We start from the raw sequence: 25,736 nt of genomic DNA, 5'->3' as shown, positions 1-25,736 counted from the left end.
TTGTTATAAGACAATTCCAAGGAAGTGAAGTCTCAAATTCAAGGTATATTCCTTTGAACATCCTTCTTGCATAAAAGTTTCTAACTTTCTCAATATACAACTCCCATTATGGAGACTTTTCCATAACTTCCATACGACTATTTATTCTTAGAATCCTATCTATTCATAATTATATCAACATAGCCCATTCATTACTATACTTCCAACTATCCGTAAGCAACCAATCCGTAGCGAACCTTAGATTGTCTTTGACAGTTGTTTAACCACTTTAATCATATCTGGTTCCAATCCTTTTCCCCTCTTAATGCCCTAGACATTTGGAAAATTAAAAAAATGTGAATATTATAGCATATGCAATCGATCCTATATCCCAAGCATATGGGACACACTTCATAATGTCTTACATAAATACATGGTACTTGACCAGTCTTCTGCTATAATATTTGTTTTTTTCATATTCCCACAATTCGATTTATGAAGAGGGATGCTGTAATTATAATCGAATTTTAAGAACGCAATTAACATTTCCATATATATAATTTCCTTATGTCGAATCTTTTCAACATAACATTCATATACGTCTTGACTAAATTTGATTAAAATCTCATAATCTAAACTTTTAGATTTGAATGTAGTATAAGTTTCTCTCTCTTAATTATAGCAAAACAACTTTTCAACCATGCAACTTTGCTAATTGAAACCTTTTTTTTTTCTATAATTAACATTGTTAACTTGCAACACTTACCATAATAGTTATGCTCCCACTAGCATAACAATTAATTTTTGTTACTAGCATAACTTTTATGCTCCCACTAGCCTTGACATGTATCCTAAATCAACTGGACTTCTAAAAATCAATACTTATTAACTTTCTTACTAAATTTTAGATTTCTGATACAAGATGATTCGATAAACCTTTATCTTAGCTCATACACCTTTTATTAGAAAGCTCATATGTGTGTCTAAACTATTTTAGAATTTACAACAATAAGTTCTGAATGTCCAAACTTTATTTTCCATTTCTCACAATTCGAACTATGAAGAGGGATTTCGTAATCATAATCGAATTTGAGAATGCAAATATCACAAATGCTATCTCCTTAAAATCTATTTAGTGAAAGTGTTTCCTCACAATCATTTTCATGAGTTGAAGAGAAACTTTATGGCACTTAGATCTTATGGTGTATGTGTTCCTATCCATGTGAATTTTTAATAACCTTAATCACAAGACAAGGTAAGTGACAAAATCTACCTCATATGGACTGAACTTACCCAATCTTAATTTCTTGCCACTTGGTAGCACAAGGGCCTACCATATCTTCCAAGTTATTCAACAGATCACTCTTACTGATCAATGAACTTTCACTGACCAAGGTGCTTTGCCATATGCAAACAATTAAGAACTCATAGAACTCACATGCATAGTCAACTTTAACTGGAATGGTCACAAAAACAAGAATATGTCAACACGATAAGCTACAAACCTCAAGTTGTGTGCAAATGATTAACAATAGGTTTATTCTTGATTAGTTCTTGAAACTTTTCAAGATCTTGAAGACTCCCACTGACCTCTTGACATATAGGATTCTATTTTTCAAGAAACATTCATTGACAACCAAATATTCAAGTATAAATTAATTATATATCTTTCAGTTTTATCATGCTTTTATAAAACATCTCAAGATTTAACATAAAATCAAACCACATATTCTGGACTGAAAATACAATTTAAACATTATTAAGTACCTTTTGTCCATAATATGCAAATATTTAGCTAATAATTGTTAAAAATCTATACTAAATATATGGCTAAATATGCACATATCAAAATACCCCACACTTGACTTTTGCTTGCCCCCAAGCAAAACTGAATTTTAGAACACTAGAATCACATGAGACAATCCCAATCAAACCTAACCATTATGCCAAGACCGCAACACATGCATTTGTATCTAATTTTTTTTTCTTAAACGACCCCCTCATCCTAAATACTCACAATCCTCATAAACAATTGCCCACTTCTTTTGAACAACGCTAATTTTATACATCCCTCCGAATCCATCATCAGAAAACTCCCTTAACCTCAAGGTATTTTTGGTTGAGCAACTCAAGCATACATAATCTAGACAATTACAATTTTCGATACCACTATGGAGCTTTTTGGAATTCCTCACTTTCTTGATAATTTGAACTTTGATTTCTTTGAATTCTTCAAATATTCCACCTTTTTTATTTTCTTTGATTTTTGGGTATCTTCAACTTTTTGGAATTTCTTCAGAATTTTTGATCTTTGATCTTCATACTTTGTACTCCAAAAATTCTTCAAACTTTTCTTGTAATCCTCTACTTTTTTTTATTACATGTACCTCACCTTTTTATCACTCAAAACCTACATGCTTAAGCAGGGGCGCTCAACTGTAAACTTTATTGGTTAAAGATAAAATTTTCCTGAATACATTTCTGGTACACGATGCTAAACATATTGCATCCCTCAAACTAAGTGAGGTTGTATTTTAGTCCCATGATTTCACTAGAATAGGAAGACCAAAAATGCACTAGAACGTATATAAGCTAAACTAAACATTTGGGCCTTCATGCAATCATCAAACATAATACTAGCATGATTCCTAATTGCTTTTACCAAAATTTTCTAAATTAAGATCCTAGCAATATTACTGCAATTTAAAAAAAAAATCAAGTCTAATTTAGGATTCTAAATTTACTAATATAACCAACCCCCTACCCCATACTTAATTCATGCAATGTCCCCATTGCATGTAATGCATGAAAAGAAAAATGCAAAAATAAAGAGGGAATTGGAACAAATTCCCATGGGATAGAAGTGGTGAGGCTGATCATCTTCAATGCAGGTCCATATTCAAATGACTTTAGACATGAGAACAACTCATCCATGCTCGGGTGCCATGTCTCGTATGGTGAAACATCTAAAAAGCTCCAATTATCGAGGAAAGAAAACTCTCAGAAATCTCCAGGAATTAATCTTCATGATAATATGAGTAAAAACTACAGCGAATGTGCCCAAAATCCGAATCATGAGAGTAGAATCTTGAGTGACTCGTCGAGTAGAACGGAAACTCGACGAGTAAAATTGCTTAAATTAGAAAATCGTAATATTGCAGATGGACTCGCCAAATACAATATGTGCACTCGGCGAGTAGAGCGTTAAGTCAAAAAAATAATGTTCTGCTTTGGATCCTTTGCTAATCCGTTGGAATATGACAATTCAGTGACTCTTCTTTGATTTCTTCAGTAAATAACACATTTTTTCACTCTTATTCCTAACAGGATCGATATTAAACTTGAAATTGCATACTCTTATCTAGACCTGACCCTCATTCTAGCCTTGACCAATGAGACTCTTATATTGCATCCTAAAAGAAACAAGGCAACCACAAGTAAAAGAAAACAAGCACACTCCTAATAAAGTCTTAATACATAAAAGTTCAAAACACGAAACCAAAAAAATAAAATAACATCCAAATTAAAAACATAAACTTTCAATCTTCTTCAATATCATCTCCTCCAGCTCCACTCCCACTTGCTTGATTGTTCCTCCTATGCATACACTCCTCCCAACTCATAACATACGGGGATCCGGGCCCGCGCCTCAGCGCAATATTCATTTGTTCAAATAGATAAACAAATGATCCATTACCGTAGTTAATTCCTCGGCCAATGTCATCCAAGTACCCCATTAATTCCGCATCATTCCATTCCGTGTTTTCCTCTTCCATTGGGATGACCGGTAGGTCTTCTTGAGGTCGATCCCTCCTATGCCTAACTCTCCTTCCCGGTTCCTCGGGTACAATCACATCATCCTCATTTGGGATCCCAAATGTATCCCCACCAAACTTATCAATAATCCTTTCCCTCGTAAATAATGTAGTGCTAAACGGAGGGGGAGAAATCATTGTCAATGCCCTTGCTTCTTGCCTATCCAAAATCCCATAAGACCTTGCCAATCTCGTAACTAATATACCCCCATTAATTTTGGAGGTAATTTTTTACTTGACCGCTTCTTCCACAAGGTACTATGCCATGCAATAAGGCAAGTTGCAAAAGACGTCTGGTGTGATAATACTCCACATATAAAAAATGTCAAGAGTGGGGACTTTGTCATCATCCTTCCTCATGTTGATGGTGCTAGCAACGAGACGGTGAATAAGACGATGGATGAGTGAACGGATAAAGCCTTCTTGGGTGGAAGATGGAATATAGACCCGGTTGGCAATAGTGTTCCAGCAAGTAGAGGGAACAACTTCCTCGGGTAAATCCTTATGGCATTGCTCCAAAAATGCCTCGCAATCCTCCGATGTGATCACATTTTGATCATAAATCCCAATCATCCATGTAAGCTCTGCCATGCTGCATTGGTGCAACTCTCCTCCGAGGCAAAAACTTTTAATATTCAGGCTGTAGTAATCACTACCACCCCGGAATGAAATGATAGCAAAGAACTCCCAGCATAGCTCTTGGAACACGAGTTCTTGAATCTTGAAAAGCCGAATCCACCCATCACAAATGATTGTTGTTCTCCTATTTTCATAGGACTTTACCAAGTAAGGGGTTAGTTCCTCCTCCAGCCCCGTATGATTTATCTAACCCCAATCAATTGCATTGGGAACGTATAATGCCTTCTGTTTCAATGTTTCAAGCTTGTTTCTTTTGCGCGCTTGTAAAGATTTGGAGGTAATTTGCGGGAAGTTAAGCCATGGAATGTCTCCATCTCCACCTCCTCTTGAGCTCTGGCCACGTCTAAATGTAATTCCTGCAAAACAAAATCAAGAAAACAACAAACCAAACCCAGAACATATTAAACGTAAGCAAAACAGGTCCATTGTGAGATGTACTCGTCGAGTTCATGAACTACTTGGCGAGTAGTATGAACTACGAGTTCATTTTCCTGTCGGTCTTGTTTAGTCCATCTAAACACTGTAATTTGTATAGGGATTTCTATTATGAGTCTATTAAGCATATATTTACAAGAATAGAGCAGAAAAATGTTACCTTTTTGTTTGTAAGAGGAAGAACTAGCGAAAATGTGAAGAAATTGCTTGAGAGAAAACTTTGCACGACGAGTGTGGGTTGGGAGGCGACTGAATAAAAGTGATTAGGGTAAAAGAGAACCCTATTTACAGTTTGTATAAAATTAATTTTTTTCAGTTAAATATGTGGACTCGCCGAGTAGGAATGCCTACTCGCCGAGTAGAAGCGCGAATCTGCGACTTTGCATAAATTTTAGAAAGAACTCGCCGAGTAGAAGTGAAAGACTAGATGAGTTGCCCAATTAGTTTGACTAACATTTGATTTTTAAGCCACCACCCCACACTTGAGCATTGCTTTCCCTCAAGCAATCATTTTAAGCATAATTTCAGAAGAAGATTGATAAAAACAGATCATAAAAGTGAAAAAATAAAAATAAAAATAAGAACAAAGGAAAATAATGAAAACTCTAAACTCGGGTTGCCTCCTGGAAGCGCTTCTTTTTAAAGGAATCATTAGCTGGACTCCTTCCCGCTTACGTTTCTATAATCCCTTCCAACAATAGCCCTTCTTCAAGTTCTTCATTTCTCAGAATTCCTTCTTCATATCTTTTCACCCTATGACCATTGACTTTGAAAGGAGTTTCATCTCTTGATATTAGCTCAATAGCTCTATGTGGAAAAAATTTCTTCAGTATAAATGGACCATCCCATCGTGCCTTTAGCTTGCTTGGAAAAAGTTTGAGCCTTGAATTAAAAAGTAACACGTTTTGTCCTTCGTGAAAGTCCTTATTACCCTTGAGTCTTTTTCCATGCCAATTCTTGGTCTTTTCTTTGTAAATAAAAGAACTAGTGTATGCCTCATTCCTTAGTTCTTCAAGGGAATTCATTTGTATCAATCGGTTGTTTCTAAGTTCAGCTAAATCAAAACTGCACATCTTTAAAGCCCAAAATGCTTTATGCTCAATCTCAACTGGCAAGTGGCAACTCTTACCATAAACCAACCTATACGGTGTAGTACCAACAGGTGTTTTGAAAGATGTTCTAATAGCCCAAAGTGCATCATCAAGCTTATCCGACCACTCCTTTCTATTACTTCCAACCGATCTTTCTAATATTTTCTTCAACGCCCTATTTTTAACTTCAGTTTGCCCATTCGTTTGAAAATGATAGGATGTTGAAAACCTATGGTGGACACCATATTTTTGCAACACCTTAGCTAATTGATCATTTGCAAAGTGGGTGTCTCGATCACTAATTAGAGCCCTTAGAACTCCAAATCTTGAAAATAATTTCTTGAGAAAATGTACCATTACTCGAGCATCATTCGTAGGTAATGCTTGTGCCTCCTCCCATTTGGATACATAATCGACAACTACCAAAATGTATTTATTTCCCTTTGACATTGGGAAAGGTCCCATGAAGTCAATTCCCCAAAATCAAATATTTCACAAACTTGAATGCTATTTTGGGGCATCTCGTTTCGTGATGAAATGTTTCCCGATCTTTGACATGAATTGCATTCTTTGACAAATTTTGCAGCATCTTTAAAGATAGTAGGCCAATAAAAACCCGAATCAAAAACTTTCTTGGCCGTATATTGTGCTCCATGATGTCCTCCGGTGGGCCCGCTATGACAATGATTCATGATTTCCTAATTTTCTTTCCCGGATACACATCTTCTTATCATACCATAAGCACAGCTACGGAAGAGGTATGGATTATCCCAAAAGTAATACTTAATTTCTGAAAATAACTTTTTCTTTTGTTGGTGGGTCAAGTCTTTTGGGATGTATTCACTAGCTAAATAGTTAGCTATATCTGCAAACCATGGAATCTCTCATGCTATAACCAATAAATATTCTTTGGGAAATTCATCTCCAATCTTGTTTTCTTCTAACTCTTCCAAGTGCGGGGTTTCCAATCTCGATAGATGATCGACAACCATGTTTTCCATCCCCTTCTTATCTCTTATTTCAATGTCAAATTCTTGTAGCAACAACACCCAACAAATCAACCTTGGCTTAGCATCTTGTTTAGCAAAAAGATACTTAAGGGCATAATAGTCGGTAAAAACGATGGTTTTTGACAAAACCAAATATGAGCAAAATTTATCAAATGCAAAAACCACTGCTAATAGCTCCTTTTCTGTAGTAGTGTAGTTCTCTTGTGTTGGGTTCACGGTCTTACTTGCATAGTAGATCGGCTGAAAATGCTTGTCAATTCTTTCTCCCAAAACAGCTCCCACCGCAAAGTCACTAGCATTACACATGAGCTCAAAAGGAATACTCCAATTTGGGGCTACCATAATAGGTGTAGTAGTCAATTTGTCCTTCAACAAATGAAATGCATCAAGACATTCTTTAGAAAAGTTGAATTGGGCGTCCTTCAAAAGAAGTTGAGTCAAGGGCCTTGCGATCTTCAAAAAGTATTTAATAAAGCACCTATAAGTTTCTTACTCCCTTGACATTTGTTGGAGGTGGTAATTTGGCTATAGTGTCCACCTTCGCTCTATCCACCTCTATGACCATCTTCGAGACATTGTGTCCTAGCACAAGTCCTTCCTTCACCATAAAATGACACTTCTCTCAATTAAGGACAAGGTTGGTCTTCTCACATCTTGCTAACATTAGATCCAATTTGGACAAACAATCTTCAAAAGAGGACCCGAAAACCGAAAAGTCATCCATGAAAACCTCCATAAACTTCTCGATCATATTGTGGAAAATGGCCATCATACATCTTTGGAAAGTAGCCGGTGCATTGCATAACCCAAAAGACAAGCGTCTATATGCGAATGTTCCATTCGGGCATGTAAAAGTAGTCTTCTGTTGATCTTGTGGGTCGATTGGAATTTGAAAATACCCCAAAAAACCATCGAGAAAGCAATAATATAAATGCCCGGACAGCCTCTCAAGCATTTGATCAACAAATAACAATGGAAAATGTTCCTTGCATGTTGCATCATTTAGTTTCCTATAGTTGATGCAAACACGCCACCCGGTAACCATTCTTGTTGGAATTAATTTGTTATTTACATTTGCTACCACCTTCATTCCTCCTTTCTTCGGTACCACCTGCACCGGACTCGCCCACGGGCTATCGGAAATTGAGTAAATAATCCTGACATCTAATAGTTTCACCACCTCCTTTTTCACAATTTCTTGCATGTTCGGGTTTAGTCTTCTTTGGCGTTGAACTACACGTTTAGCCCCATCTTCTAAGTTTATTTTATGAGAGCAATAAGTTGGACTAACTCCCTTCATGTCGGTTATCTTCCATGCTATAGCACCTTGCCTCTTCTTTATTACCCCCACAAGACGTTCTTTCTCATGTTTGGCCAAATCAGCAGCTATAATTACATGTTTTTATTGACCCTCTTCAAGAAATGCATACTCCAAGTGATCTGGTAGTTCTTTCAGCTCATTTTTCATGTTTTGGACGTTGCACATGTCGAGTCTAGTGAGGGGACTCGTTGAGTCTTGGGAAAAATTTGCGGCTGATCGAGATTCTTTGGATGGACTCGTCGAGTAGGCTGTTCAGGAAGCTTACTCGGCGAGTAGACCGTTCACTACTTTTGGTCAGCTCATTATAATCAGCTTCCTCAAGCAGTCACTCTAATTCTAGCAGGTCTCTTTCAGCATCGAATTCTTCATCAATGGTGATGGTGGACTTGTTTGGTTCCTCATCATTCCATTCCTCCATTAATTCTTCCAACGTATCAATCGAAAATGTTGTGTCATCACTATTCCTTGCGTGCTTCATGGCTTGATCAATCCCAAAAGTGACTGAGTCATCCCCCACCCGTAAAGTAAGTTTGGAATCTCGCATGTCATCTATAGTGCTTGCGGTGTTAAGGAAAGGTCTTACAAGAATGACCGGGACTTGAGGATCCGCTTCTATGTCTAAAACTATAAAGTCTGCAAGAAATACGAACTTATCAACCTTCACCAATAGATCCTCGCATATTCCCCTTGGGAATGTAACCGTTTTATTTGCTGGATGAATTGCCATTCGAATTGGCTTCAGTTCCGGGAGATCTAATATCTTGAAAAATGAGTATGGCATGAGATTAACATTTGCCCCTGAATCAGCCAATGCATAGATGGTAGCTAAATTTCCAAATTGACAAGGTAAGGTTAAGCTTCCCAGATCACCCTTCTTCTTCGGTAGTTTGTTCAACATGGCATTTGAACAATTCTCATTTAGAACCACTTTCTTCACTTCTTCCATATTCTTTCTATAAGTTAGAAGCTCCTTGAGAAATTTGGCGTATTTTCAATTTTGGCATTTGTGTAACGACTTCTATGAATGGTATATTAATTTGAAGAGCCTTTATATGTTCTAGAAACTTCTGGTATTCTTCTTCATTCTTTTCTTGTCTAGCTCGGGCTGGATATGGCAGTGGAGGCTGATATGGATTAGCAGGAGAGTTAATTTTCTGATCAGGTGTCGGACTCGTCGAGTCCATATCTTGGACTCGGCGAGTAGTGTCTGGGATCAACTGAGTCTGATTTTGGTTCTGATCTTCTGCCTCCTCCTGCACCACCTTGGGGTCTTCTTGCTGAATAGGGGTCGGGGGAGTTATAATCTTCCCATTCCAGTTGTTATAATATTTATATGTGTGCCTTTTGGGTTACTTTCGATATTACTAGGTAGTCCACCTGGTTTTCTCTCATTTACTCAGTGGCGGAGCCAGGATCAAAGTAAAGGGGTATCCCGAATCTTAATAAAATCCTTAGCTAACCTCAAATCTTAATAGAATCCTTAGCTAACCTCAAATCTTGTTATATAAACATGAAGTTGAAGTATATTTTAATACTTGAATTGATGTGGGACTCAAAGTAGATGTGACATCCCCAAAATCACGGCCAGGAAAGACTGATTTTGTTTATGCTTTATAAAAATCAGAGTACTTCATTTTATAAAAAGGTTGCGGAATTTGTTCCCAGAAAAACACGATAAATACGTTATTAAAACATTTTCGAAGAGACGTATTTTTATTCATCTTAAAACGTTTGGGATGTCATCGTTAATACAGAAACATAAGCATAAACAGAACTTACAATTTATTTACACTAGTGATCTACATCTCTTTAAATCTCTCAGTGTAAAGTGACTTCATATCAACACCTGTGATATAAATAAACTGAGTGGGTCAGTTTGGGAAACCTGGTGAGTACATAGGGTTTTCAACCCACAATAATATAATTATTATGTTTAAACAATCAAACAATCAACCCAATTACCCATCCCCGTTATCTTCTTTACTCTTAAGGATTTAACCTAAGGGTCGTCTATCCTGCATTCGTTTATTCCGAAGTCCCTTACTTCCAGGGTCATAGGACTGACACTAAATCCATAGCTGCCAATGTTCGTTCGTAAAGCACTAATTCCATAGCTGCTATATCTTACTCATCGGGTACTAAATCCATAGCTACCAACGCTCAACAGGTACTAAGTCCATAGCTACCAATTCCTACAGGTACTAAATCCATAGCTACCAGTGTCTAACTAATAGGTACTAAGTCCATAGCTACCAACTCCTAACAGGTACTAAATCCATAGCTACCAACGTCTGACAGGTACTAAGTCCATAGCTACCGGTGTTTGTCCCATAGGCACTAAGTCTATAGCTGCCAATGTATACTCACATCATCCTCTATCTCTCATCATTTGTCTACCCATCATCATACCCAACATATTCGTATATATAAAATACGTATACAGTTTAAATCCTTTAAAACATGTATAAAACGTTCATCCAGCATAGACAACAAGTATTCAGATAATATGCACACATAACACGTAGTTTATATAAAATACTTCATATCTATGTGTAAGATGAAAGGGACTATGCACTCACTTGATAGGCGGTGACTCAACACTCGGACAACACTTCGATACTCTCAAAGCAAATTCCTTCGATAAAACCTAGTACCAATACCACTAGGGTTTAGTCTAACGATAATCGTGACTAATTAATAGTCTAGCTATTATTATTATTATTATTATTATTATTATTATTATTATTATTATTATATAAGCTTTAAATAAAACTCAATATAACTCATAATAATAGCCCAAATAATTATTTTCAGGTCCTAATAATGTTACTATAATTAATTAGAAGCTATATTAAAACTAGCGTAGGCGTAGCTCACTTACAGCGGGTTTTTCGCAAAACCGGGCTTCGCTGGAGCAGCGTTTCCCGAGCCGAAAGGCTCTTTTCTCGGAGCCTTCAGGCGCTCCGGGGCTTCCGCCTCGTGCTAGGGAGTTACCCTAGGCTTTTAGGGGGGTTAGGGGGCTTAGAGAGAGAGAGTTTAGAGAGAGAAAGAGAAGTTGGAAGGTGTGAGAATGAATGGAACCCGGCACCTCTATTTATAGGGGTGCTGACTGGTCTACTCGCTGAGTAGGGGGGACCTACTCACCGAGTTGGTCCATGTGGTGGCCTTCTGGTGGTGCCACGTGTCCAATTCTGGTGGTGCCACGTCACCCCCTATCGTGTATCAGCCTTCAAACTTAGAAAAATCATAACTTTCGTATACGAGCTCCGTTTTGGATGTTCTTTATATCCACGTGTAGGTAAAATCAAGATCTACAACTTTCGTTTAGACTCCGTCAGCTAATTCTCGACCGATCTCAAATTTAACAGTAGGAGGCATTTAGACTGTTAAATGACCGCGAAGAGTTCATAACTCCTTCATACGGACTCTGTTTTCGTCTGTCTTTTTACCGTTGAGTTCCTATTAATGATATTATCAACTCTCATTTAGGTCATGTAAGCCAAAAACCGCTCGAACTAAAATTCGAGTTTCAGGCTGTGCACTCCTAAGCCGAATCTTAGAAAAATCATAACTTCTTCATACGAAGTCAGATCTGGGCATTCTTTTTATCGATGTTCTTAGTTTAACATATTCTACGACTTTTGTTTAGATTGCTAAGGATAAATCTCGTTCTATCGTAAATTCACTATTTACGCTTCCCGGTGCCGTGCCGGTTTTGCCGTAAAACTTCGACGGGCCATAACTTCTTCGTTATAACTCGGATTTCGGCGTTCTTTATATGTATGGAAACCTTGTGACATATTCTACAACTTGGTTAAGACTATGTATTCTAAATAATATTTTGTAGAAAAGTCATTTTCGACCCCTATTGCCTCTAAATTGACTAGCCCGGATCTACGGGCGTTACAGTAGATATAAAAAAAAGCACGAGCATAACATGTTTATATAATAAAAAAAATGGTTGAGTTTACATGTGTTTAGCGATGTGGGATAGAATAGCTGCGAAAATAAAACAAAAATAAACAAAGAATATGTAAGAAGTAAGAGTAGAACTCAAGACCTTTGCTTGAATAAGCCAACGCCTTAACCAGCAGACCAACTGTTTGTTTGTGTTTATAAGTGGAGGGATGCGTATATATACATTACACCGAATTTTTTTAACGGATACGTAAACAAAAATTATACTACCGAAAAAAAAAATTGAGGGGTATCCCGGGCTACCCTGGGATCCCCTTGGATCCGCCCCTGCATTTACTTGTTGAGCAAGTTGACCCAACTGCTTCTCTATATTGAGGATAGATGCTTGCTGATTTCTCAACAGAGCTTGTTGATCTTTCATCATAAGTTGGTGTTCTCTCAACATATTTTGTTGATCTTTAAGTGCAACATCGGTATCATTATGTATTTTCTCGGATGCAGCCACGAATCTTGTAAGCATGTATTCCAAATCTAACTTCTTTTCATGTACCAATTCATCCTTTTGATAGAAGCCTCTATCTTTTTTCTTGTATTTCTCCTTCCTTGTCTTTTTATATTCATCATATGGTAGCCATTCTTTCTTGGGTTTTCGCCAGTTATCATCGTACCTGTCTCCACTTGAATAGCATACTTGTACCTTCCTGTTTCCATTCTCATCAAGGTTACAATCTTTTGAAAGGTGGGGCCATCTACAGTTTTTGCATCCCACCCTAATAACATGGATGGATTGGTCCATCTTAGTCATTCGCCGGTCCACGCTCTCCAACTTTGCCATCATCGCTGCCATGTCATCGGTAATGGAGTTCACCTCCCCTCGAGTCAAGTCATTCCTTGGGTTGTGGTACTCCCTAGAATGCTTAGAGAATTCTTCAATTAGTTCTTTGATCACCGGGGGTGGCTTCTTTGTGAGAGGTACTTGTGAATCAAGGAGTTTCCTTGTGCTCACATTCACTCCATCATAGAAAATGGAGACTTCTTGTTGACTATTAAGATCATGATGTGGGCAAATTCTGAGTAGAACTTTGTATCTCTCTCACGCCTCGTATAAGGACTCTCCAGCTTGTTGCTCAAAGTTAGCAATGACTTCCTTCAGTTTGGCTATCTTTGAGGGAGGATAAAACTGATCAATGAATTCTTCCTTCATTTTAGCCCATGTAGTAATGGGTCCTGGTGGTAGTGATTTGAGACAATCCTTTGCAGCACCCTTGAATGTGACTGGAAGCATACGAAGCAACACGGTTTCGCGAAGCACATTTGGAACATTAAAATAATCAGCCACATTGTTGACCTCATCCAAATGCTTGTAAGCATCTTCGTGATCTTTCCCGTAGAAAGGGATTTACTTAAGTTGAGCAAGTATGTGGCCCTTTAGTTCGAAAGTAGCAGTAGCGGGAATGATGGGTTGCACAAGTCCCGGGCTGGTATCGTCACGTATCCTCTTCTTCCATTTTCCCATGGGAACTTCATCGATGTTAGCCATGGGGTTTACTGGTTCGTCTTCAAATTCACTTTCTTCTTCGGATTTGGAGTCATAATCGTACTCAATCTTGGTTTCTTTTGTATTATCTTCAAAAATTTCTAATTTAGTTCCTTCACTTTATTGAATGCTGGCCTCACCTGCTTTATTGTCCTTTTTCTTCCCAAAAACTGATTTGAGGTCTTTGAATGGTGATTTCTTCGGCGGGTGATTGTCTTCAATTACTTTATCTTTATTTCTTCTAAGTGCGGATTCCGGGTCCTTAAATGGAGGGACCAAAGGTGTGTTGGATCCTCGGGTCATGTAAACCTGAAATCAAAACAAGAAACACGCGTAAAAATGAAAATTTGAAATAAAAACAAAAACTGGAAACCTGCGATGGACCCACCAAGTAGCTACGAATGCACTCGGCGAGTTCAAGGCAGAAATAGAAAAAATTTGAACACAATTTCTAAAAAAAAAAACAAAAACTTATAAAACTATCCTAATAACTAAGTTACTAAAAAAAAGAACTTTGTGCAAGATGGGTCCCACACAATGGGTCGATAAAACTGGAAATTAGTATTAATTTTTTTTGAACCGTTCCCCGGCAACGGCGCTAAAAACTTGATGTGTGTGAACTCAACTAGTTTTAAACCTACTTTTAATTATAAAATTAACACACAAAGGCAGTGAACCTATCAATTGTGGTATAGCTAAATAAGTAAGGTATCGAACTCAGGGAACGGAAAATTGAAACTAATAACTATAATTATCTAAAAACAAGTAAGAAAAGGGAAGGTTTTCTCTAATTTTGCAAGACTAGAAAACTTAAATAAACTAACTAACACGCAATTTAACTAACTAGCAGCTAAAACAAGTAATTATTCACCAAATTTAATAAAAGGTTTCTGCTTAGGTTCAACTCATTCACTCCTATAATTAACTTTATAGCAAAACAATAGATTAATTGTTATTGATTACCGACTAAAGTGATTAGATTTGCATTCGCTATTACCAATCCTTAGAAAATCAATTAATTTAAGCAGTGATCAAGTGTTTAAGCTAATTAATTCCCTAGTTCAATTATTCGGGTTAAATAAGACTTGTGTTGGTTAATCAAATTACTAATTCAATTAGCCTCTTGTTGTTGGTTTATCAAATAGCTTACACATTAATTTACCAATTCTCTAATTAATCCTAGTTTCATATTCACTAGTCCTAGGCACATAACAAAGTGTTCACATAAATCATATGAGGTAAACAATTAAGAGATGTTCATGCAACCTAATTATCTTCCTATTAACAGAGAATAGTTATGGTTAATGCATAAGGATCTTTAACAAACTTAATTTAACAAAATCACCAATAAACAATTAACTAAACTATAAAATTAATCCATATAAGTAAATTTGTCTTCCCTAAACATAAATCGAAAATTTAACTCATGATGATAGTAGTCATAAAGCCAAAAACAAAAGTAATCAACTCAAACATTGTTCAATTCGAAGATTAAGTGGAAAATTAAACCTAAGTCGCCTTGAATATTCTAAGAATAAGAGATTAGGGTTCTTCTCACGTTCTTCAGGTTTCCAAGGGTTTCCTTAGTCGCAAAGTATCCTCCAGAAAAGCCAGAAAAGTCCTTAGATTCGGAATTTGACTTCTATTTATAATATCCTCAAAACAGGGGCAACTCGTCGAGTAGATACCCAACTCGCCGAGTTCCTTTGTAAAATCCGTGTACGGCAAGGATTCTACGTATTGTTTCGCGAACATTCGTGGCAACTCGTCAAGTAGACGATTGGACTCGCCGAGTAGCTTCAAGTTTGTATTTTTTTTCTTCATTTTCCAACTTCTAATTGCTTATCCTTCCTCATTCTTGCTCCCGAGCATGATTTCTGGACTGAAAATACAATTTAAACATTATTAAATACCTTTTGTCCATAATATGCAAATAATTAGCTAATAATTGATAAAAATCTATACTAAATATATGGTTAAATATGCACATATCAAGCTTCAACATTTTGATTATGGCTCCACCGTGAGCATATTGTCTGGAGTTGTAGTGTCCATTCCCCCATTAGTCAACTCCATCGCTATCTTCAAACATATCCATTATCTACAATTTTCTAGTGAAGAGCTCAAGTAATCATTTTTTCCTTAACAAATCCATTATCTGTAGTTGTAGTTTTCTGGTGAAGAGCTCAAGTAATCATTTTTTCCTTTCCCAATCATTAAAGTAATCTTTTGGTTTCTATTTCAAATGGGGTTTTGTTAAATTTAAAGAAGCTTCACAAGCAATTAGGTTTTATTATGGAAATAACATTTATTCTTATCATCCCATGTGCCAAAACATCACGGCAAATGTCACATTTTTAGGTTACAGTTTAGTTGCTCATCAAAAAACTATATATATATATATATATATATATATATATATATATATATATATATATATATATATATATATATATATATATATATATATATACTAGTTTATAACCCGTGGGAACCACGGTTGCAAATTTAATCACATTTTCATACTAAAATCTTGTAATTATAAAACAAATAATATAATTAAATCATTAACGAATAGGTATTTTTTAGAGTTATATAAAATTAAAATCATTGATTTAAAGCTGTGAATTTAATTTTCAATGTATATTATATAGTTTTAATTTGTGAATAAAATAAAAAAAAAGGTTACGATATAATATAATTAAATATTAAATTTATTGTAAAAATAAAAAAACACCAAAAAGTGAAGTAAATAAAATTTGGTAAAACAATGAAAAAAATAAGTTGTTAAAATAAACATATATTATAAAAAAATTATAAAAGAAAATTTAACAACATCTTTTAATAATAATAAGAATACATATTATGAGGAATATTATATTACAAATAACTTACAAATTTCTAAAAACTTCTTTATAAACAACATTAGAAGTTTTATTTGTAAGCCTACCATCCTTATCTAAAATTAACAATTTTAATCCTTCTCTACTTTGAACTCTAGATAGGGCAACATACAACTGACCATGTGTAAAAACTGGATCTTTCAAAAATAAACCAACCTTAGATAAGGACTGTCCTTGGCTCTTGTTAATTGTCATTGCAAAACAAACAGCTAATGGAAATTGTCTTCTTTGGAATTTGAATGGGATTTTTTTTTCCAGATGGTGTCAAGGTCATTCTTGGAATAAATGTCCGATTTCCAATATTACTTCCAATTATGATAACTGCCTCAATAACACGTTTGCCCAAAGATATCACTTGTAGTCTAGTGCCATTACATAAGCCATTTTTTTGATCAATGTTTCTCAATAACATAACCGGAACCCCGATTTTCAAAACTAACTTATGATCAGGCAGTCCTGAGACTTTAAGACCATTTAAAACATCTGGTGAGTATAAATTAGCATCAAAGTGATCATGGACAAACTCAGATTCACATAATTTATCCGAGCTTAGATATTCGACTTTATCTCCTGGAAATAATTTTAGCAAACGATCATTTATTTTTCCAACAACTTCATTTTTTGGAGCAAGTATTGCCCTTTCTTGAAAATATTTTGGAATGCTAGAAGCTTCAAGAATTGAAGGGTATACAAACTCGATTAATGAACCTATAGGATCATAAGGATCATTAATTAGAAGATCATCTGGAATATCAATAATTGCTTCGCCATCGTTAGAACCACCAACTTTCCCTTCTCCTATATCCAAAAGCCATTTTGCAAAATCCATTGTCTTTTGAATAGCAGATGTATGACTTCCGACAGTTAGCCTCATATTCTTGGTTAGTTGATAGACTTTGCATTGTTGCCATAAATATGATGAACTTAAGGAAGCATTGACAATGTCTTGTCTACTACCAGTTGGGATAACAGGAAAAATTTGTCTAAAATCTCCTCCAAAAACAATCACTTTCCCTCCAAATGGCATATTTGAGTTTCTAGAATCATGACACTTGAATATATCTTTCAAAGTTCGATCTAAAGCTTCAAATGCATGTTTGTGAATCATGGGTGCTTCATCGCAAATGATTAATGAGGTTTTTCGTAATAAACTGGCAAGTTCACTATCTGGTGATATCGAACAAATAGAAACCTCAGTAAGAACCAAAGGAATTATAAACCGTGAATGTGCCGTCCTACCACCGGTTAATAATAAAGAAGCAATCCCACTTGACGCAACATTTAAAACAATTTGAGCTTTACATATAACTGCAACAGATAATGTCTTCCAAAGATAGGTTTTACCTGTTCCACCATAACCGTAGACAAAGAAAACACCTCCTTCGTTATTATTTACTGCAGTCATGATATCATCAAAAATGTTTCGTTGCTCGGATGTTAATGCAATATAAAGCCGTTGAAACTCGTTCTTTAAATTCGGTATGTCATAATCTAGTTCCTCACTGATAAGACGATTGTTTGAAGAGGATACAGAATCAACATCAGGTAAAGGCATTCTTGTAAAGTTTTTGAGACTTGAATTGTTACGAAGTAAAATTTGTTCAATCTCAAACAAAGTTAGGTTCTTAATTTGATCTTCATTAAGTGTTAGACCTGAAACAAAATTGGTATAATAATTACAAAAAAAATATAAACAAATTTGTTATTGAAATAAATTAGTACTGTATATTGATTTAAACATGTATTTTAAAATAAAAAAGTAAAGAATATTATAATACCTAGAGATTTTAATCTTCGTTGTTGAGTGTAAAGAATTCCATCTGATAAGTATTCCCATGTATTTTCCCACACAACATCCGGGCTAGACAAACTGTGAGATAATAACATGATAGCGAATAAGAAACGTAAGTAATAACCGGATCCAGATTGACTTGCTTCCTTAATTGCTTCGATGTATTCTTTATCATCATCTAAGAGGCCGAGAGCATAACATGCATCTCTAAATGAAGGACATATTTCACCATTAACCATGCGGATTTCTTCAAATGATTTTGGTCCTTTCACTTTGTTTAAAAGAATTCTTAAGAAATATGCTTCACCAAGATTAGGTGACACTGAATGAATTCTACCAATTGAATATCCAACCTCCCTTGGCTTCCAAGTTTTCAAATCAAGCTTCCAAACAAACTTTGTTGGAAATTCAACATAAGTTAGTTTTTTTGCTTGTTTGTAAACTTTATTGCACTCCATCCAAGATGTGAACATGGAAGAAGCAACAGAAGGCTTGTTGAGAACATTGTCGATGTCGTCATCTGCACCGTAGATAACTTGTTGTTGATTTGGAAGATGAAAAGGAAGTCTCATCACTGAAGGATGTCTGTAATGAACATCATATCCATAAATTCGCCAAGATGCTTCACATGCAGAAAGATATCTACAATCATAGTATTCTTTTATCTCATCGACTGTATCATCTTTATCACAGTCATTGTTGCTTTGTACAAAACCAACAGTTGCTCTATCGGGACCTTTATTAATATATTTGAATAAATACTTGATGGAAGATCCTTGATTGCACCATTCAACATTTATGTGTGCTTGGTATCGTTTCAACAGGTATTTGTTGTATGGAACAACATTTCTGTTATCTAACTGGACACCAGATTTTTCGACAAACGATCCATCATTTTTTCTCCTATATATAGGAAAACCATTCTTATCAATTGAAGTATGTTCAGAGAAATTCTTTGGGAAGTTTTTAGAGCATTTGTTATCCACCATGCAAGGGCAATTAACATTTTGAGCACCACATGGACCATGTATCATGAACTCCTTCACAAGTTTATACAAAGCATGATCTTGGTTAATGTCGGGAATCTCAGCTGAAATAAATTGATGAATGTGTTCCACGGTAGGAAGCTTGTAATCAGGTTGCATGAATAGACAAATATGACTGTGAGGCAAACCGCGTTTTTGAAACTCAATTGTATAGACAACTGCATATATAGAAATAAACAACTTTGTATTAATAAATTTAATAATGTAGAAAATGTAACAATATTTTAAATAAAACATGCCATTATAATAAAATATGGTTAGTATGAAGTTTAAATTTTAAATACCTGCTTGAACCATGCCAAATACTGCATTTTCGCGTAGGTCTTTAATCAATGCATCAAGTTTGATCTTAAACAACCTACAAAGGATATCAGGTCTATCCTCTGGATTAAGAGTAGTATCTTTAAGAAATCTTCGAACTTCTGGCCATTTTGGATTGCATGTAAATGTTATGAAAAAATCAGGATATCCAAACCACTTACAAAGCGACATGGCGTCTAAGTAGTTTTGCATCATGTAACGTGCACCGCCAGTAAAAGAAGAAGGTAATATAACCCGTTGGCCCAATTCCGAAATATTCTTATTCCCTTGATCTTGAAACTTACGCAATTTCTCATAAGATTCACATCGGAGAACTTTTTGTTGCTTCCGTACGTAATATAATCTCTCGCTTTCAATCATTGTATAACCATCTACCAAAAACTGTTGAAAAAGCCTTCTTGAATTCAAAATCAATGAAAAATAATTATCCCTGTCTTGAATTCTGTAAGCGAAAAATTCCCTCATTGTAGTGTTCGGACGCTTGCTATTGCTCGAAGACGTAACACCTCTATAGGGGATGTCAACTCTATAACCATCGTCACCATATGGAAATAGTAGAGGATATTGTAAAGCAAGGTAAGAAGGATGTAATTCACTGATACGACGTAGAGCTCCAGATGAAGTTTGCACTACAATGTCTCTGTTATCAATAAAATCACCAATGTCTCCTACAATTAAAGCAGCAACCTCAGATGCAGTTGGTAGGTTATATGTCCTTCCATCATGTTTTCTTTTTCCAATAATTCGTAACTTTAGGTCAGCACGAGGATTTGAATTAAAAACATCTCTAACCATCCTATAACACTTGACCAACTCGTTATTTGAATCCAACATAAGCTTCAAATATTCTATAATTTGAAGATCAGTTGAATCATCAGTTGATGTAGAGTCATGCTTGGTTCCACTGTAAATAAATTTATTTTAATATACAAATGAGTAATATAAAAGTAATATTGTTAATGTGATAATAGAAAGTATTAGTAAATTAGAATGTATACCCGAAACATTTCTGTCTATATGATGTTTCATTTTCGGTATCATATATGTACAACTGAGAAAATCTTGGTTGACATCCATTCGTAGGGAGAAGGCTTCCGATACTATGATAATTTTGACCGCTAAGCCTGAATATGTATGGTGCGTTTCCTTTATTGATGGATGAATCAACTTTCCCACCCATCGATGTAAATGAAAACATTGAATTGTAACGACGAATGTTTTTCATGAAGTATTTGCTTTTAGAATTTATCTCAACATAAAGTTGTTTGTAACTTTGCGGTGGCTCTTTTAAAGGAGGTAGTTCTACCTTCCCATAACCACAACATAGAGAAAAGATTTTATCCCCTGTTTTATTGCCTCTCGAAGATTCGTCTTTCCATAATTTAGCGTGACATAGTTCACAAACAACATTCTGATCACCATGATCTAAATAACCTGTTAAATAGAACATTATAAAAAATGTAACTATAATAAATTTATAATTACCAACATAAAATATGTAAAATGTTGTTTATGATTATTACCTGTTGATATACCAACATGTGTCGGTTGGATAATATCTCCACCATTAATATTATCATCTCTCGTTAAGCCAAATATAGGTATAGGAGATATATGTGCAAACTTTCTTTTTGAGTTGTGTACTCGTGAAGAATTTTGATTGTGTGTGATCGTCGAAAAATTGCTTGATTTCTTGGAATTAGAAGATGATGAAAATCGTCGGTTACTTGATAAGTGTGTTGGCACATTATGTTGACTGCTATAAGTAGCTGAAAGAAAAACAATATGGTAATCATGTAGTTATTGTAATATAAAATAATATTGTATGTATAATAAAAAAAAATATACATACCATTTGAGATATTGGAAAGTGGAGTCCTAAAATTTAGATTTGAAGGAGATGGCAATGTTGTAGAATGATATTGAGGAGTCTTGCAAGAGGTGATATTTTCCTTTTGAGAGGAAATATGTGTGAGCTTTTTTGATGAGTTTAAATGTTGATGCCGATTCAAGACATCACCTGCATATAATTTTAACTTTGTTTAATAATAATGAAAATTAAACACAATTGGGCAATTTCATAAAACATATTGTTAGGATAATAAAAATAAGTAAATCACACAAAATAATTACCGTTGAGGCTCGTGTTAACACGTGGCGTTGCAGACGAACTTTGACCGTTTGATATGGTTGATTTCTTTTTATATTTTCTAATATCCAAATATAACTTCCTTACTTTTCGTTTCTCTTTAGCTGAAGAAGAATCATTTTTTCTCTCATAATCTATAATAGAAAGAAAGTTTAATTAAAATATAATCTATAAGCTAAGTTTGTAAGTTATGTTTGTATCTATTATGATTGGTTTTTGATATAACTGCATGTATGCATAGAGAATATGTGGATCGTTAATATGATCACCTGTTGTTAGGTCGAACATACGTATAGGAGATATATGTGCAGACTTTTGTTTTAATTTGTGCACTCCTTGAGAAAACTGCTTGGATGAGGATGTTGGACCTTTATAAGATTGTTAGATAAAGCCGAAAAAAAAATGTTAGTTTTTAATCATATACTTATTGTAATGTGAAAGAATAGTCCATGTATAATAACAATAATAAAAATTATACATACCATTTGATATATTGGATAGGGGAGTCATATAATTGATATTTGAAGTAGATTGAAAGGTTGAGCAATGATATTGAGAAATTTTATTATAGCTACTTTTCAAATGTTGATGATGACCGAAGACATTAGCTACATATAATTTGAAATATAGTTAATAAGGAAAATAACATTAATATTAATTAATTATATAGATTTAAAATTTTTATATTTTTTAACAAATAACATAGTAATTATACAAAAAAAAAATTAACATACGAATAAATTACCGTTTTGGGTACTGTTAAAAGGTGTTGAGGTAGATGAAGTATGACCGTCTGATATAGTAGGTATTTTTTTAAATCTTCTATTATCCAAATATAGTTTCCTTAATCTTCGTCGTTCTTTAGCTGAAATCCATGGTATATTCTATCATCTGTATATAAAAAAAATTTAATTAGAATTTAAAATACAAATGGGAGGTCAAATAAAAGTTATGTATAACTTTACAATTATAACAAATATTATAAAACAAATATAAAATATGATGAGTAGTTTAAAAGTAATTGAAAAAAAGGTAATGATCATATTTTACCCTCATGTCTTTGTATAAATGAAAAATAGGTTTGAAAATGTCCGGTGATTGCAATGGCCTTCAATTAATGTTACCAACTGTGAGATTTAATCAATATCAACCGGGAACCCAAAAAATAATATAATTTATTTTCAAAGTACAAATATAGAAATTGGTAATTAGTTACTTTTTAACCAATGAAAATAAAAATATTAAAGGATTCAATAAATAATGTTAACCAAAATTTAAAAAGGAACGAATTAGATTATAAATTATAAAAGTTTATTACAACAAATAGAAAATAAACAATTCTAATTGTATATCAAAAATATTAAAGGACTCTCTGTCTTCACCCTCTTCTTAAAGTTGTTTCTGTATCACAAAAATAATACCACGGGAACTTATCTTCAAAGACAAAGAATACAGTGAAGTAAATGATGAAATCGAAGGGGAACTTATACCAACGAAGAGTCGTGCAGCAGTGGTAGACGGGATTTAAAGAGTCCTATAGTGTAGTGACGCCGTATTAGTCTACCGACGGACCTTTATCGTAGGCTGACGGACGGAGGCAAAAATCGAAGGGGATTGTAACACTTATTTCACTCAGTTAGCAAGCGACATGCCGACAGTTGAAGAAGAGGGTGAAGACAGAGAGTCGGGACTGAGAACGGAGAGGGATTAGAGCGTGATCAACGTATATCAGCAAAAGGTATTTAGGTTTTTTGGATCTAGGGTTTAAACTTTATTTGAATACTTTTCGATTTTTAATATTTTTCACTCCTGACAGGATCGATTTATCGTAAAATTGAATGCAAAGGGAAGATGTCCAAGTCAGACGTCATTGATTATATAGTAAAAAAGATAAGTAATTTTTTGTGTATATTTGGTTTGCTAAATTTCCTAAATTGTTGCCTGAAATTGTGGATCGACTGCTTCTAAATGATTTGAAAAGTCACCGGATCACTTAAATTCGAATATGAAAGAATGGATTTTTTTATTATTCTGAAATTTAAGGTTTTTAGAAAACACGTAGTTTTGCCACTTGTTCTTTCCTAACGACTCATTATGGATTGAGGGTATTTTTGGAAAGTGACAACCCTGTTGGGCGTTTTCCGACCATAACACCTGACATTAAACCTGATCGTATATATAATTCCCATTAGCCAAAGTATCCGTTGTGCTGAAACAACTTGGTTCTGTTTTACAAATATTGACATTCACTTTCTGCTGTCTCTTATTCTTGTAGTGAAGGCTCTGAGTTTGTCCCGCTTGGAAGACATAATGTAGATAAATGATGGATTTCAGATTTTTGAATGAAAGTAAATAGTATTATCCTTTTCACCTCGCTTCTTATTCAAGTAATGTTAAAAGTTGTCAGTAAAGGAATTTATCTCATTGTTTATTGTTCCCATGTTGGATCCTTATTGACAGATTTTAGGTACTGATTGTACCTGAAGCTATTGTTATGGACATGCTAAAAAAGAAGAAACAGAGGGGACAAGTAATTGATCTAGTAATTTCATGGTTGTGTTTTTACATTAGGGCGTTATAGTCATTTTACACATTTCAGAGAAAAAAACAGCAAATAAGATAAAAGCATATACACATTTTAGAGAAGAAAACAGCAATGGTGCAACCCAAGCATAAGCATACTGTGCAAAACTTTTTTATTGTGTTGTCGGGCTTTGTTTATCTGTTTCTTTTATATTGTTATAAAAAAATTATTCCCTATTAATTATTGGTTATTATCTACTGATTAGTCGTTGTCAGGTTGTTTGGCTTTCTTTCTTTTTTTCTTTTAACTGTTTGTATGATCTCTATTCTAATAGATGAATAGTTATGATGTAAAGTAAGTTTGTGCAAGTTCTCTATTTAATCATGCAATATCTAGCATCTTAGGTTTGGTGTGACATGTTTCAATTTGTGTACACATGCAGCATGACTAAAGGAGGTATTTCTCAGTGTTGTCCCCTTGAAGATTTTAAGAGAGAAGAATTTAACAAATGTCAGCAGGTTTGATACGTTATTATTCTGTAAGTTAGAATTGTTTTTTTTTTTGTTGCGTGTTAAACTGTAAATCAAATTATGCTTGCTTTTTTTAACTTCCCTAACTATGTTGTCATTATGTTTGAATTGATCTTCAGGAACTGACAAAGCTTTCTCGAAAATTTAAATGATTAAGGTTTTTCCTTTTTATCATCCCATCCATTCTCCTTCATAAGTTTCTATTGATCACATGTTTGTAACTATTGTTTTATGTTAATTTTTAATATTTCAATTTTTTTTGACGGATAAACTAATTTATAAAGTTCCATGTGGTCTATTGTAGTTTCTGAAACATCAATTCCTGTAAATCCTTCAAAGTCAACAATGAAGATATAAAAAAGGTATGAATTTCTTTACTTATAAAATTTTGTAGAAAATAGCAATATATTTTAATGAGCATGATAGTGATTTACTGATTGTAGTTTTTAACAAATAGGAAGCAAATTATTAAGAAAATAACACATAATATAGAGTCATTATCAAATTTATTAAGAAACAATCAATGTAAACCAAGAAACTCCCAAATCCATCAAATCTCTTACCAAAAAAATTAAAATGTCTTAAAAACCATAGCAAAAAATTTAAAAACTGATTCTTGTTCTTAAAAGGTAGGTGACGAATCACTTTTCCAACTTAACTTTGACAAGTTTGTGTTGCCCACCTTCCCCTCCTCCTTTGGCTTTCATAGTCTTTGATGATGACATG

The 25,736-nt window shown here is 34.6% G+C and overlaps 1 protein-coding gene and 1 non-coding gene across 2 annotated transcripts; one reads left to right on the top strand and one right to left on the bottom strand.

Moving 5' to 3' along the window:
- Nucleotides 1-13,257: 13,257 nt before the first annotated feature.
- Nucleotides 13,258-13,364, top strand: LOC145003608 (small nucleolar RNA R71). The gene has a single exon (XR_013662062.1). It is a non-coding gene; the product is annotated as a small nucleolar RNA R71 (small nucleolar RNA).
- LOC145002945 (uncharacterized) lies at nucleotides 13,302-25,735 on the bottom strand. The gene is made up of 11 exons (XM_078962122.1): nucleotides 25,693-25,735; nucleotides 21,941-22,090; nucleotides 21,660-21,827; nucleotides 21,331-21,576; nucleotides 20,806-21,241; nucleotides 19,771-20,711; nucleotides 18,427-19,644; nucleotides 17,004-18,301; nucleotides 13,886-14,054; nucleotides 13,700-13,834; nucleotides 13,302-13,588 (listed from the first exon to the last, which is right to left on the bottom strand). The coding sequence occupies exons 1-11, from the start codon at nucleotides 25,733-25,735 to the stop codon at nucleotides 13,302-13,304; spliced, it is 5,091 nt and encodes a 1,696-aa protein (XP_078818248.1).
- Between the last annotated feature and the right edge of the window lies 1 nt (nucleotide 25,736).

Source organism: Lactuca saligna, chromosome 6 (genome assembly GCF_052625555.1).
Source record: "Lactuca saligna cultivar CGN05327 chromosome 6, ASM5262555v1, whole genome shotgun sequence".
In the NCBI taxonomy this organism is placed as follows: domain Eukaryota; kingdom Viridiplantae; phylum Streptophyta; class Magnoliopsida; order Asterales; family Asteraceae; genus Lactuca; species Lactuca saligna.
This window is presented reverse-complemented; position numbering and strand designations above follow the sequence as displayed.

Excerpts from the sequence above, each read along its gene's own strand:
- LOC145002945 (XM_078962122.1), bottom strand. The coding sequence starts at position 25,735 with ATGTCATCATCAAAGACTATGAAAGCCAAAGGAGGAGGGGAAG. Across the intron at positions 19,645-19,770 it reads ATTTGGCATGGTTCAAGCAG|TTGTCTATACAATTGAGTTT; the intron begins GTATTTAAAATT and ends CTATATATGCAG. Across the intron at positions 13,589-13,699 it reads AAAATGGAAGAAGAGGATAC|ATCACGAAGATGCTTACAAG; the intron begins GTGACGATACCA and ends TCTACGGGAAAG.